Here is a 16,446-nt window from a genome sequence, read left to right as displayed (position 1 = left end):
TTGACGTGGCACTACATGCTATATGCTATGCAAGCAAGAGGATAAGCTTCTACTAAATTCATTTTAGGAAATTGGTGGTGACTGCCTCATATTTATCACTAGACTAAGTGGGGGCCGTTGGGTCCCAGTCATGCGGGAGGCCTGGTACCCCAACGCAACCCATTCCCCAACGCAATATTCCACCACTCACCCGTTCCCCCAACGTAATATTCCACTACTCACCCATAGCCCCTCACTGTGCAGGCGAGGCTCATTTCCCCTCATCCCTGAGCACTCCCTCCCCCTCCTCTTCATGTGGGGGAGGGGAGTTGGGGAGGGGGGAGGGAAGTGGGGTGTGTGACGGGAGGGTGTGGGGTGGGAGGGGAGGAGGGGTGTGGGGTGGGTTGTACATGGTCTTGGTGAGACCACACCTGGAGTATTGCGTACAATTTTGGTCTCCTAATCTGAGGAAAGACATTCTTGCCATAGAGGGAGTACAGAGAAGGTTCACCAGACTGATTCCTGGGATGGCAGGACTTTCATATGAAGAAAGACTGGATAGACTCGGCTTGTACACGCTAGAATTTAGAAGATTGAGGGGGGATCTTATAGAAACTTACAAAATTCTTAAGGGGTTGGACAGGCTAGATACAGGAAGATTATTCCCGATGTTGGGGAAGTCCAGAACTAGGGGTCACAGTTTAAGGATAAGAGGGAAGTCTTTTAGGACCGAGATGAGAAAATCATTTTTTACACAGAGAGTGGTGAATCTGTGGAATTCTCTGCACAGAAGGTAGTTGAGGCCAGTTCATTGGCTATATTTAAGAGGGAGTTAGATGTGACACTTGTGGCTAAAGGGATCAGGGGGTATGGAGAGAAGGCAGAGATGGGATACTGAGTTGGATGATCAGCCATGATCATATCGAATGGCGGTGTGGGCTCGAAGGCCGAATGGCCTACTCCTGCACCTATTTTCTTTGTTTCTATGTTTCTATTGTGTGAAAAAGTTACCTCCCAGATTCCTATTAAACCTTTTCCTCTTCACCTTAAACCAATGTCCTGTGGTCCGCGATTTACCTGCTCTAGGCAAGAAAGCCAAGAGAACCTAGGATATATAAGCCTGAAGGTGTGGCTAATTGTTTCCGTAGCAGATGACTGAGGCAAAGGAAAATTCAGGCATGATTTCACTTGGAAACTTAATACTTTCCTTTCCACAGACGATTAATTTATTCATTTCTCTAGCAGGTGACTGTATCTGATGATGATGTCTCGTATGAAAATATGGTGATGATTAAGACCACCGTTGGAGAGGTAGGAGATGCCAGCAAGGATCCAGGAGAGACCACCCTATACGCCTGCATTAAAGGTGACGATCTGCAGACTAAAGAGGAAGTAAAATAAGAACATAAGAACATAAGGAATAGAAGGAGAGCAGTCCATTCAGCCATGTTTGATGTGCTGTTAGATTGTGGCTAATCTTTAACTTCAGTGCACTAACGTTATACTCTGTCATTCCATTAATAACTAACAAATTGCTGAAAATTCCCAATAAATTTATCATAAGAGGAAAGCATCTTCAAAATACAGACAATTATTCTGGGGCGAAATAACATTTTCCAACCATACCATACTCCAAGAGATGCTTACCTGGCTGTCTGTGTGGTTCCTTTATTCATTTTTGTTTTCTTAACATAGAAATGACATGGACAAGGCTGCGTCTGCAGCCCAGGTCCAATGGCCTTGTCAGGCATTTTCCTTCTACTTCTGAGGACCTTCTGATGATGGCATTCCCAAAGTTGGTGGGAATTTATGGGAATTTATAAGACAACCAGGCAAACATGTAATATGAGAGCCTTACATACTGGAAAAGCAAGATGGAAAATTAAGCCAACAAAGTGAAGGTCATAAAATGCTGAAGTAACTCAGCGGGTCAGGCAGCATCTTTGGAGAGAAGGAGTAGGTGACGTTTCGGGCAGACCCGAAATATCACTTTCTCCAGAGATGCTGTCTGACCCGTTGAGTTAGTCCAACCGTTTTTGGCTATCTTCAGTGTAAACCAGCATCTGTAGTTCTTTCCTACACACAGACTGAAGGTCATGTTAGGAGAGGAGATAATTAGAGATTGTGAGGCCTAGTTAGCTTGAGCAAAGATAAACATAGGGTCTTTGTAAGCAAGGGTGAATGCAATATTATTGATCAGAAGATAAGATGATCAATGACACCCAGTTACAGACCAAATAGGGATATGGCTTTTTATGCAAAGAAAGAAAAGTTGGAGCAGATCAAGGTATCTCCCACAGAGCTAAAACAAGGATCAAAGACTACAAAGAAAAGAGGATTACTGCTAAATGATTGTAAAATCCGCATGTAACCACTAACACAATGTAACCATTAAGGCAAAAAACGAGTCAAGGCAGCACTTTGAATCCTCTAACAGGGCTTCCCTGTATATACTGACAAGCTCTGAATAAAATGACTTATTTGAGAAAATGACCACTGGTTATTGAGGTTTTTTTTGTGCACTTTACTGATCTGATTCATACTTAAGAGGGCAACTGAGACCCACGTGCAAGCCAGATTCAGGTTAAACACACAAATCCCTCCAACAAATCCCTGCAACAATGTTTAATTCCTGGGTACAGGCCTTGCATTGGGAAAAGGTTGGGTCAGGATGGAGTGTACTCTGTATCGGCTTTGGAGAGATGTTCCAGCATGAACTCAATGGGCTGAATGGTCTTTGGTGGCATTATGATTCTATGACATTGAGGACCATAAAATGACAGCCAGGAAGGAGGTATAATTCAACTGGGATTCATGGAGAAAAAGACAAGCAGGGTTAGGGATAGGGAGAGGAAGAAGAAGCGAGAGAGGAAGAGAAAGATGAAGGAAGAAAATGGGAGGGGGGGGAGGGGAGAGGAAAATGGGAGATAAATAAAGAAATGGGGGAAATGTTGGGGAGGGAGAGAAAGGGACAGGATGGGTGAGTTAAAAACATAGGGGCAACAGAACGAGAAGAGAGATGGAGAGAGAAAGAGATGAGAGAGAGAGAGAGAGAGAGTGGTATGCGAGAGGGGATGGAGAGAGCTGGAATATGAGAGCTCACAGAAGCAATGAGAAAGAAAGACTGGTTGAAGAAAAGATACAGAGAGAAATAACCAGCACAGGGATAAAGGCAAAAGGAGAAAAAAGAGATGGGGTAAGATGTTATCACAGATTCTATCTCTTTAGACTTAGCTCATAACAACGTTTCCCTCAATGTCAGCAAGATGAAGGAGTTAAGGGCCTGTCCCACGAACATGCGACTGCATGTGGCAAGTGCGACCTAACGTGGTCGTTTGAGCCGTACGGCCTCGCGGGGCCGGTCCCACTTCAATCGCCGGAGCTGTATGGAGTTGTGCGGAGCTGGTCCCGACATCGCGCGGGGCTCCGAAAAACTGACACTGTCCAAAAATTCCGCGTGGCAACGGCCTGCCGGCCTGCAGCCACATTGAGGCCGTACGCACCGCCTCGATGGGCGTGCGCAACGTCTTGATGGCGTACGCCTAGCGTGAACTTCCCGCGGACTTCGCTCGAACTTCACGTCAACTCGTACGGGATCACTCGACCTCCGCGCGGCCCCTGCTTCCGGTGTGGTCGCGCTCACCGCATGCAGTCGCATGCTCGTGGGACAGGCCCTGTACGGGGATCACTCGACCTCCGCGCGGCCCCCGCTTCCGGTGTGGTCGTGCTTGCCGCATGCAGTCGCATGCTCGTGGGACAGGCCCTTTATTTATTGACTTCGGGAAATGAGGCGGTGCACATGCATCAGTCAGAATCAATGGTGTTGGAGTGGGGATGTTCGAAAGCTTCAACTTCCTAGCATGAATATCACCAACAATTTGACCTGGATCAAGCACGTTGAAGCTACAGTCAAGAAAGCACACCAATACGTCTACTACCGCAGACAATTCTTACCAACGTCTCCAGATGACCCGTAGAAAGCATCCTATCAGGATGCATCACAACATGGATTTGGAACAGCTTTGCCCACAAGCTGAAGAAATTGCAAAGAGTTGAGGATGCAGGTCAGTCCACCACACAACCCAGCCTCTCTCCATCTACATTTCTTGATGCCTCCAGGGAGCAGCCAACATGTGGTAATCAAGGACCATTTATACCCCAGTCATTCCTTCTTCTTTCAGAATATACAAAAGTTTGAAAGCACGTACCACCATATTCAGAAACATCTTCTTCGCTGCTGTTATCAGACTACTAAATGGTCCTCCCATAAGTATGTAGTCCTGTTCTACTATCCTAACTGCACATTCTCTGAAACTGTAATACTATAACACTATATTCTACACGCTGGTATTTTTCTCTCTGCACTACCTGTTGTACTTGTGTAAAGCTTGAGTGCTCATGTATAGTATGATTTGACAGGTTTGCATGCAAACAAAGATTTTCACTGTATCTTAGTACACATGACAATAATGGCAACCAGCCAACCAAGCACCGTTGTGAATATAGAACCACGGGTGCTCTCTGTACGGAGTTAGTACGTTCTTCCTGTGACCACGTGGGTTTTCTCCGAGATCTTCGGTTTCCTCCCACACTCCAAAGACGTACAGGTTTATAGGTTAATTGGCTTGATATAAATATAAAAATTGACCCCAGAGTAGGATAGTGTTAATGTGCGGGGGTCGCTGGTCGGCGCGGACTCGGTGGGACGAAGGGCCTGTTTCTGCGCTGTATCTCTAAACTAAACCTAAACCCAGCGGATAGCAGCACCGTCATTAATTATACAGCATGAACACGGTGCTTTCCCCCTCTCAGTGGATTCACTCTCCCCTGACTCTCAGTCCGAAGAAGGGTCTCTCCCCTGACTCTCAGTCCGAAGAAGGGTCTCGAACCAAAACATCACCTATTCCTTCTTTCCAGAGATGCTGTCTCACCCGCTGAGTTACTCCAGCTTTTTGTGTCTATGAACACAGTGCCATCTTTTCACTGAAGCAGCAGTAACACAGTTTTTTTCTATGCGCTGGTTGTGGGTGTCACCAATAATGCAGAATTCATTATCTATTCCTAATTGAATCTAAAGTTTGCGAGTCTTTTGAAAGTTAGTGCGGGTGTCAGGGGTTATGGGGAGAAGGCAGGAGAATGGGGTTAGGAGGAAGAGATAGATCAGCCATGATTGAATGGCGGAGTAGACTTGATGGGCCGAATGGCCTAATTCTACTCCTCTCGCATGACCTTATGATCTTATGATGTTAATCACATTCCTGTGGGCCCAGAGTTATATCCAAGCTGGAGAGGCAAAGACGACAAAGACTTCCTGAAAGTACTTAAATGAACCAGATAAAATGTTATAGAAATTCGCTGTGTTTTGTGGTCAACATGCTTTTTTATTCCAGATTTATTTAATGAACCAAATTTAAACTCCCCACTTCCTGCAGGAAACCGGCGAACTTGTCTTCAGGGACCATTGTGTTATCATATCACAAACTGAATTAATCGTGCCCCCACACTAATATAAGACCAACACAGAGAGTAACACCATGGAAATGTCAAACATACTGCAGACGCACAGTGAGAACATGGCACTAGTGTGGTTCTAACGCAAAACAAACAAAAGTTTAAAGAGCACCATTGCATTAGGCTAGGGATGTCTACTTATTCAGTCATGGTTCAGTAGCACTGGTGAACAGTCCATATATTGAAACATTAAAGTGCATGTGTGGGTATTTCAGTTAGATTGCTGGCCTCTGGGACTGATTTAAAGGGCACCTAACATTCCTGGGATAGCACAAGCTGAGAGCTCAAAAGTCACTGGGATTCAAAGAATGTCAGGAATTCCATCGAGTGCGAAAGAACTGTGTTGGGCCCGTTACATTGACACGAGCCTTTTACTCTCATGGAGGGACAGGCTCTGAGGAGAGACCACTGAAATATCTCCTTACCCTTTACTCTTCCAACTCGTCATCCATAGCCTCCTTTGATGCCAAATGATCCACAAATATATTCCTGCTTACGTCAGATTTCCCGCAGTTATCCTTGCTCTGCACTTTAATTTATTAGAAATTAAAGTGCCTGTACCCTTGGCATGCCTCCTGCAACCCATCATTAACAAACACAACACTGGCCATTGGCTTTGTTAACCCTTATCTGCACTGAAAGCCCTCAATGGTATTTATTTAGACAATGAGGGACCAAAGGTGTAGGTGAAAAATCTATGTATGGAAATGTTATCATACATGTTACACAAGTAACATTTCCATAATGTACGGAACAAGTGTCCCCGTTTTGACTACTCAGACTGATGCCGGCTGTAAAAGGAGTATTCAGGATCCTCAGACAAGCCTGCACCTAGTGTAAGGATCTGGCAAGGAACTACATCAGGAGAAACAGCAAATGCCCCGACCACAGACACATAGGCTGGGAATGATGCAAATTATTCACAAGTTGGGGAGGTGTTACTGATTTGTTACTTTGTATTGCTGCACAGTGTTATTTAATGGGCTTCTTGTTCGATATAACCAATCTGATGTGCCAAAGGACCTGTTTCCGTACAGTGTGACTATAAATCCTCTGATGAATGGATTCAAAGGCTTTAATAATCTCAAAGGAGGCCATGGATAGTGGATGGTGTTGCTTCTCACGAGAAAACATGGCAGAGAATTACCACTCAGCATTGGTCCAAATAAAACAATTTGACAATAATTAGATAATCTGTTATAGTGATACTGGTTTCGGGTGGAAAAAAATACCCGGAAAAAAAGATGTGTTTTCTTTCATGTGTTTCAACTAATTCCTTAGTTCCACTGAGAGAACACAGTATACTTTTACTCTTGCATTAAGATTGAAAAAGACACCACTGGCAGTGCAACCCTCCCTGAATGCTGGACCTAAACTATCAACCTTCATTTTGAGTCTGAAGAAGGGTCTCAAGCCTGAAGCCGCGGTCTGCAGAACTCCAGCTGGTGCGGCGTCTACAGCCCGGGATCTCACGTTGGGGACCCGGGGGAAGAAGAAGCTTCCACCGCCGGCCCGCGGCCATCTTCTGCCGCGGGTGCGGTATGGACTTATAATCTCCCCTGGAGGGGAGCTTCGACCGCCGGCCCTGCAGACTGCGGTGCTTCCGGCTGCGGCACGGCAGGTACTTTAAAACTTTGACCGCCGGCCTGCGGCCTACACCAGCCTGAAGCCGCGGTCTCTGGTTGGGAAGAGCCGATCCTGGACTCACCTTGACTTTGACTTTGTCCCTTACCATCTGGACGCCCGCAGCAACGGCTGTGGAAGGTGGAGGTCCCGACCACGGGGGAAAATGGAGGAGGACTGGCCAAGCTCTGTGCCTTCCACCACAGTGATGAATGCTGTGGTGGATGTTTGTGTAAAATTGTTATTGTGGTTGTGTTCTTTATTATTGTACCACTGCTGGCAACTCAAATACCACCGACCTTGGTTGTGTGGCAATTAAATTATTTCAATTATTTCAAAAACCCGAAACGTTGCCTATTTCCTTCGCTCCATAGATACTGCTTCTCCCGCTGAGTTTCTCTAGCATTTTTGTCTACCTTCGATTTTACAGCATCTGCAGTTCCTTCTTAAACCTGCATTTAATGCTCAGGTCACTGGACGTACTACATTCCATTCAGTGCATTGGGGTTGTGTGGTTCTCCACAACCAGGTGGCAAAATAGTCCCATGCTAATTGCAGGACTTAGGCGGCAGCTTTCAAAGAGGAAGCTTGTGCCACCGTGCTGCCCCCAAGGTACAGTGTATTTTGTGACCTTTCCTGAGGAGAGACCACTGAAATATCTCCTTACCCTTTACTCTTCCAACTCGTCATCCATAGCCTCCTTTGATGCCAAATGATCCACAAATATATTCCTGCTTACGTCAGATTTCCCGCAGTTATCCTTGCTCTGCACTTTAATTTATTAGAAATTAAAGTGCCTGTACCCTTGGCATGCCTCCTGCAACCCATCATTAACAAACACAACACTGGCCATTGGCTTTGTTAACCCTTATCTGCACTGAAAGCCCTCAATGGTATTTATTTAGACAATGAGGGACCAAAGGTGTAGGTGAAAAATCTATGTATGGAAATGTTATCATACATGTTACACAAGTAACATTTCCATAATGTACGGAACAAGTGTCCCCGTTTTGACTACTCAGACTGATGCCGGCTGTAAAAGGAGTATTCAGGATCCTCAGACAAGCCTGCACCTAGTGTAAGGATCTGGCAAGGAACTACATCAGGAGAAACAGCAAATGCCCCGACCACAGACACATAGGCTGGGAATGATGCAAATTATTCACAAGTTGGGGAGGTGTTACTGATTTGTTACTTTGTATTGCTGCACAGTGTTATTTAATGGGCTTCTTGTTCGATATAACCAATCTGATGTGCCAAAGGACCTGTTTCCGTACAGTGTGACTATAAATCCTCTGATGAATGGATTCAAAGGCTTTAATAATCTCAAAGGAGGCCATGGATAGTGGATGGTGTTGCTTCTCACGAGAAAACATGGCAGAGAATTACCACTCAGCATTGGTCCAAATAAAACAATTTGACAATAATTAGATAATCTGTTATAGTGATACTGGTTTCGGGTGGAAAAAAATACCCGGAAAAAAAGATGTGTTTTCTTTCATGTGTTTCAACTAATTCCTTAGTTCCACTGAGAGAACACAGTATACTTTTACTCTTGCATTAAGATTGAAAAAGACACCACTGGCAGTGCAACCCTCCCTGAATGCTGGACCTAAACTATCAACCTTCATTTTGAGTCTGAAGAAGGGTCTCAAGCCTGAAGCCGCGGTCTGCAGAACTCCAGCTGGTGCGGCGTCTACAGCCCGGGATCTCACGTTGGGGACCCGGGGGAAGAAGAAGCTTCCACCGCCGGCCCGCGGCCATCTTCTGCCGCGGGTGCGGTATGGACTTATAATCTCCCCTGGAGGGGAGCTTCGACCGCCAGCCCTGCAGACTGCGGTGCTTCCGGCTGCGGCACGGCAGGTACTTTAAAACTTTGACCGCCGGCCTGCGGCCTACACCAGCCTGAAGCCGCGGTCTCTGGTTGGGAAGAGCCGATCCTGGACTCACCTTGACTTTGACTTTGTCCCTTACCATCTGGACGCCCGCAGCAACGGCTGTGGAAGGTGGAGGTCCCGACCACGGGGGAAAATGAAGGAGGACTGGCCAAGCTCTGTGCCTTCCACCACAGTGATGAATGCTGTGGTGGATGTTTGTGTAAAATTGTTATTGTGGTTGTGTTCTTTATTATTGTACCACTGCTGGCAACTCAAATACCACCGACCTTGGTTGTGTGGCAATTAAATTATTTCAATTATTTCAAAAACCCGAAACGTTGCCTATTTCCTTCGCTCCATAGATACTGCTTCTCCCGCTGAGTTTCTCTAGCATTTTTGTCTACCTTCGATTTTACAGCATCTGCAGTTCCTTCTTAAACCTGCATTTAATGCTCAGGTCACTGGACGTACTACATTCCATTCAGTGCATTGGGGTTGTGTGGTTCTCCACAACCAGGTGGCAAAATAGTCCCATGCTAATTGCAGGACTTAGGCGGCAGCTTTCAAAGAGGAAGCTTGTGCCACCGTGCTGCCCCCAAGGTACAGTGTATTTTGTGACCTTTCCTGTTTATTGTGTAGTGTATATTTATTGGCCATTTTCCCATTAAGACTGCACATATTAACCCCCTTATTCATTTATAGTGGACAATTTGCAATAACGGACACCATTCCACCCCCTCCATGGTCTATTAGAGAGAGGGTTATTTGTAAAACATTTCTTTACTCAAGCCCATCAAAAAAACCTTGAATGATCCGTGCACCAAGATATTGACTTTGATAACCCGTGGCAAACAGCACTAAGGATTCCTTTAAAAAAGCTTCATAAAGGTAAAAAGGTGCAGTAAACACCTTTCTGCCTGGAATTCCAAACCTTCCAACCATGGCAGCTTAAAGCTCGGTTGGCGCTGGTTTAGTTTAGTTTAATTAGAGATACAGCGCGGAAACAGACCCTTCGGACCACCGGGTCCGCACCAACCAGCGATCCCTGCACATTAACACCATCCTACACCCACTAGGGCAATTTTTACATTTACCAAGCCAATTAACCTACAAACCTGTACGTCTTTGGAATGTGGGAGGAAACCGAAGATGTCGGAGAAAACCCACGCAGATCACGGGGAGAACGTGCAAACTCCGTACAGAGAGCATCCGTAATCGGGATCGAACCTGGGTCTCTGGAGCTGCATTCGCTGTAAGGCAGCAACTCTACCGCTGCACCACCGTGACTGCCCGTAAAGTGAATTGAGTGAATCCATGAGGAATACAGTGGTGGAATGCTATTGTCCCTGGATGAGGGAATATTGGAACTGCTGTATTCCTCCATGATTCTGACCATCTGCCCAGTTACTGGGGCAAAAGCCACCAGCCCCAAACCAATCCACTGGCCTGTCATAGGGAGAGACAACTAGGCACAATTTAACCATGCAAACTGTGTGCATTTCCATTCTGGACCTTCACTCCCACTCATTTGTTTCTCCATACTGGCAATGGATTGAACCCCACCTCAGAGCTGACAAAACCCTTCACACATCAACAACTGGGCGGCACGGTGGCGCAGCGGTAGAGTTGCTGCCTTACAGCGCTTGCAGCGCCAGAAACCCGGGTCCGATCCCAACTACAGGTGCTGTCTGTACGGAGTCTGTACGTTCTCCCCGTGACCTGCGTGGGTTTTCTCCGAGATCTTCGGTTTCCTCCCACATTCTAAAGACGTACAGGTTTGTAGGTTAAAGGTAGACACAAAATGCTGGAGTAACTCAGCGGGTCAGGCAGCATCTGAGGAGAGAAGGAATGGTTGACGTTTCGGGTAGAGACCCTTCTTCAGACCAGAAGAAGGGTCTCGACCTGAAACATCACCCATTCCTCTCTAGAGATGCTGCCTGGCCCACTGAGTTACTCCAGCATTTTGTGTCCGTTTAAACCAGCACCTGCAGTTCTTTCCTACACAGGTTTGTAGGTTAATTGGCTTGGTATAAGCATAAATTATCCCTAATGTGTGTAGGATAGTGTTCATGTGCGGGGATCGCTGGTCGGCGCGGACCCGGTGGGCTGAAAGGGCCTGTTTCCGCGCTGTATCTCTAAACTAAACTAAACTAAACTAAACTAAACTAAACTGATCGTTATCCTGTCCTTGTGTCTGAAATGTATTTTCTAATTGTAAGGCGAAAAGAAATGTCAGGATTTCAACATGGGTGAAGTAATCCAACAGTGTGTAGGAGCACTTTCCATTCGAGCTGTGCAGTGGCATTTTCTGAAAGGGATCAGTGTGCACGCCCAGAAAGCAACAATACCGCTTTCAGAAATAAATTAGTTTAACGACAACTGATGAGATCATCAGATAACCCCTTCTCTCCCCTGTTGTAGATAAACAAATTTGTTCATGAAAGAAACCAAATCCTTGGGGGGGGAGTCACCAGAAAGCACGCTGTAGAAAATGGTCAACACTGCCCAGTCCATGATGGGATTGACCTCCCCACCATTGAAGAGAATCTCAGGAACTGCTGCCTCAAGAAGGCAGCTCATATCTTTGTAGACCCACGCCACACTGGCTATACTATCATCTCATAGAAACATAGAAACATAGAAAATAGGTGCAGGAGTAGGCCATTCGGCCCTTCGAGCCTGCACCGCCATTCAATATGATCATGGCTGGTCATCCAACTCAGTATCCTGTACCTGCCTTCTCTCCATACCCCCTGATCCCTTTAGCCACAAGGGCCACATCTAACTCCCTCTTAAATATAGCCAATGAACTGGCCTCAACTACCTTCTGCAGCAGAGAATTCCGGAGATTCGCCACTCTCTGTGTGAAAAACGTTTTCCTCATCTCGGTCCTAAAAGATTTCCCCCTTATCCTTAAACTGTGACCCCTTGTCCTGGACTTCCCCAACATCGGGAACAATCTTCCTGCATCTAGCCTGTCCAACCCCTTAAGAATTTTGTAAGTTTCTATAAGATCCCCCCTCAATCTTCTCAATTCTAGCGAGTACAAACCGAGTCTATCCAGTCTTTCTTCATATGAAAGTCCTGACATCCCAGAATCAGTCTGGTGAACCTTCTCTGTACTCCCTCTATGGCAAGAATGTCTTTCCTCAGATTAGGAGACCAAAACTGTAAGCAATACTCCAGGTGTGGTCTCACCAAGACCCTGTACAACTGCAGTAGAACCTCCCTGCTCCTATACTCAATTCCTTTTGCTATGAATGCTAACATACCATTCGCCTTCTTCACTGCCTGCTGCACCTGCATGCCTACTTTTAATGACTGGTGTACCATGACACCCAGGTCTCGTTGCATCTCCCCCTTTCCTAATCGGCCAACATTCAGATAATAATCTACTTTCCTGTTTTTGCCACCAAAGTGGATAACCTCACATTTATCCACATTATACTGCATCTGCCATGCATTTGCCCACTCACCCAGCCTATCCAAGTCACCTTGCAGCCTCCTAGCATCCTCCTCACAGCTAACACTGCCCCCCAGCTTTGTGTCATCCGCAAACTTGGAGATGTTGCATTCAATTCCCTCGTCCAAATCATTAATATATATCGTAAATAGCTGGGGTCCCAGAACTGAGCCTTGCGGTACCCCACTAGTCACTGCCTGCCATTGTGAAAAGGACCCGTTTACTCCTACTCTTTGCTTCCTGTCTGCCAGCCAGTTCTCTATCCACATCAATACTGAACCCCCAATACCATGTGCTTTAAGTTTGTATACTAATCTCTTATGTGGGACCTTGTCGAAAGTCTTCTGAAAGTCCAGATATAACACATCCACTGGTTCTCTCTTATCCACTCTACTAGTTACATCCTCGAAAAATTCTATAAGATTCGTCAGACATGATTTACCTTTCATAAATCCATGCTGACTTTGTCCAATGATTTCACCACTTTCCAAATGTGCTGCTATCCCATCTTTAATAACTGATTCTAGCAGTTTCCCCACTACCGACGTTAGACTAACTGGTCTGTAATTCCCCGTTTTCTCTCTCCCTCCCTTTTTAAAAAGTGGGGTTACATTAGCTACCCTCCAATCCTCAGGAATTACTCCAGAATCTCGCTGCCACCATCAGGAAGAAGGTACAAAGAATACCTCCAAGTTCAAAAACAGCTTCATCCCATTAACTCCTGGGCACTTGTGACTATCCTCCACAAACCTATCCACAACCCAACCTCGGCAACTAACTCTTGTAGACTTTCTACAAGGTTTATACATCCTTGAGCTATTATGGTCAGATCACCTAGTATAACTGATAACCTTTTGTGTTATTGTTTATTATAGATTTCTTTGTTATTATGTTAATGGACTTGTAAAGTCATGGTAAGTAAGAGTTTTATTGTTCCATTGTCAGTGCATATAACCATTAAACATTCTCACCCTCAAGGCAAGAGTCACGAGTGATTTATTGTCATGTGATTTATTGTCATATACAATGGAACAATGAACGATGGACGTTTTAAACATAAAACACACAGATATCCTTACAAAACTCTGATCTTGTATGTGTATTATGTGTGCGTGTGTGCGTGTGTGTGCACGCGTGCGTGCGAGAGTGTGTGTGTATTTATCTGTTCGTGTGTGATCACATCTTCTCGAAACAAATGACATGCTAACGGTAACATTTTTACATAATCCGGTATAGATTTATCCCGTGGTCAAAAATCGCTTTATCTGAAAAATTCATGCATTATTTCTTGAGTTATTAATCAAAATGTTCTCAAATCCGATAAAACTTTGAAATCAAAAAGCCTGTTTTTCGCTGATGACCTCACAATGGATCTGCCTGCCTGCCGTCTGCTCGCGCTGTGAGAACGTCAATCCCCCCCCCCCCCCCCGCCACCCCTCCCTCCCTCCTCCCCCTGTTATTCAACGGTCGGCTTGTCGACTGAAGACCAAAGATCAGAGCTGAAGACTGTGCTGCGAGTGAAGAACGAGCAAGTCAGGCCCTGTACTAGAGCTCTCCCCTCTCTCTCTCCCCCTCTACCCCACCCCCCTCTCCCCCTCCCCCTCTCCCCCCTCCCCCCTCCTCTCTCTATCCCCTCTCCCCCTCCCACCCTCTCTACCCCCCTCCCCCCCTCTCTCCCCCTCCTCTCTCTCCCCTCCCCCCATCCTCCCTCTACCCCCTCTCCCCCCACCCCCTCCCCCCACCCCCTCCCCCCCCCTCCCCTCTCTTCCCCCTCTCCCCTCCCTCCCCTCCTCTCCCCTCCCTCCCCCTGTCCCCCACCTCCTCTCCTCCCCCTCTCTCTCTCACCCCCTCTCTCCCCCCCTCTCTCCCCCCCTCTCTTTGTCCCTTTCTCCCTCTGCCCCTGTCTCTCTGTCTCGGCTCCTCTCTCTCTCTGTCTCTGTCCCTCTCTCTCTGTCTCTGCCCCTTTCTCTCTCTGCCCTCTCTCTCTACCCCCCTCCCTCTCTAGACGCGCATGCAAGTTGGGGGCTATGCGTCAGTGGATAGGGTGGGGATGGGGTAAAAGAAGCCAATGAATAATATTAATATAATATCAAGGGGGGTGGTTAGTGTGTGTTTGTGGGGGTGTGGTTAGTGTGTGAGTGACGCCGAGGGAGAAGGAATGGGTGATGTTTCAGGTCGAGACCCTTATTTTCTAAACCAGCACCTGCAGTTTTCTTACACATTCAATCGTGGCTGCTCTACCTCTCCCTCCTAACCCCATTTTCCTGCCTTCTCCCCATAACCCCTGACACCCGTACTAATCAAGAATCTATCTATCTCTGCCTTAGATATATCCACTGACATTGCCTTCCACAGCCTTTTGTGGCTAAAGAATTCCACAGATTCACCACCCCCTGTATATAATGTTCAAGTGCCTGATAATTGCTGGAAAGGACTGTTCTTCAACCTGGCGGTTACGGCTTTCAGGCTCCTGTACCTTCTTCCCGATGGTAGCAGAGAAGAGAGTATGGCCAGGGTGGTGTGGGCCTTTGATGATATGAGCTAACTTCTTAAGGCAGGACTTTCTGGCATTCCCTTTGGTCATTGGGAAGGTGAGTATGGGTGAAGTACCAAGCAGTGTCCACAACTCCCATAGCTACAATTCCAATGATCCTAAAGGATTTCATTGCTTCCATGTACACATTTGTTTATCTGTACCAGGAGTGAGAAAGGGTTATCTGCTTATGGATCGGACAACGTTTACCACTCCCAAGGTGCTGCGCGGCGAAGGCTTTCCCGTGGAGCCGCTGCCACGGTGCCCGCCTGGAACACCCAAAGGGTTGCCGGTCGGTGGGACCCCACCTGAAGGCCCAACGGACCACTGACCCACCCCAGGTCTCGTTGGTCGGCGGGGGTCAGCTAATGACGCAACTGGGATCCTGCCCGAAGGCTCGGTGGGCGGTAGAACCGGGAGGGAGCTGGAGATGTTGCGCGCGAGGAGCAAGGAACAGTAGGAGGGTGAGTCAGGGTCAGGTCTCTAGCACCTGCAAAGTCGGCTGCAGGACATACAGGATGCACACAAAGATGGCCGACGAGGAGAGGGTCATCGGTTCATGGACCGATCCGGTCAAAGGTGACGGAGGAAGGCTCTGCAGGAGCCTGGGGCATTCCTGGATCGGGAACTGCTCCTGTAGACCGAGTACGCAGGTGGACCGGACTTTGCACTTTGGAAATGGCATCAAACCATGGCAGTGCCCGCATGTGTAAATATGCAAAAAGAAATTCACTATGTAATAAATAACCATTGGATCATTGAACTATTGAATCAATCATTGGGTCATTGAACTATTGAAGCACATCAGCGCCTCTACTTCCTGAGAAGATTACGGAGAGTCGGTTTGTCAAGGAGGACTCTCTCTAACTTCTACAGGTGCACAGTAGAGAGCATGCTGACCGGTTGCATCGTGGCTTGGTTCGGCAGCTTGAGTGCCCAGGAGCGAAAAAGACTACGGAAAGTAGTAAACACTGACCTCCTTACCATCGAGGGGATCTATTGCAGTCGCTGCCTCAAAAAGGCTGGCAGCAGCATCATCAAGGACCCACACCATCCTGGCCACGCACTCATCTCCCCGCTACCTTCAGGTAGAAGGTACAGGAGCCTGAAGACTGCAACAACCAGGTTCAGGAACAGTTTCTTCCCCTCAGCCATCAGGCTATTGTACTCAACTCAAACAAAACTCTCAACATTAATAGCCCATTATCTGTTTATTTGCGCTTTATCTGTTTTATTTATTGATGTGTGTATATATTTATATAATGGTATATGGACACACTGATCTGTTCTGCGTTTATGCCTACTATATTCTGTTGTGCTGAAGCAAAGCAAGAATTTCATTGTCCTATCTGGGACATATGATAATAAACTCTCTTGACTCTTGAACATTCTAGTCTCCTTTGTTTTTGGATATTCAAATTGCAAATCAGGACAGGATGCAACCAGGGCAGTTGTGTTTA

The 16,446-nt window shown here is 46.7% G+C and overlaps 1 protein-coding gene across 5 annotated transcripts in view; it reads left to right on the top strand.

The window, feature by feature from the left end:
* The window catches only part of LOC116978654 (B-cell receptor CD22-like), a 70,543-nt gene extending 68,071 nt beyond the window's left edge, over positions 1 to 2,472 (top strand). For 4 of the 5 annotated variants that reach the window (XM_033029950.1, XM_033029952.1, XM_033029951.1 and 1 more), the window contains one exon: positions 1,222 to 2,472. In XM_033029950.1, the coding sequence (XP_032885841.1) occupies positions 1,222 to 1,380 (159 nt within the window). In that variant the 3' untranslated portion in view covers positions 1,381 to 2,472. The remainder of the gene's footprint in view (positions 1 to 1,221) is intronic. The other variant, XM_033029948.1, reaches the window with a different exon arrangement.
* The last annotated feature ends 13,974 nt before the right edge of the window (positions 2,473 to 16,446 follow it).

The sequence above is a fragment of the Amblyraja radiata genome, chromosome 11 (assembly GCF_010909765.2).
Source record: "Amblyraja radiata isolate CabotCenter1 chromosome 11, sAmbRad1.1.pri, whole genome shotgun sequence".
NCBI lineage: Eukaryota > Metazoa > Chordata > Chondrichthyes > Rajiformes > Rajidae > Amblyraja > Amblyraja radiata.
This window is presented reverse-complemented; position numbering and strand designations above follow the sequence as displayed.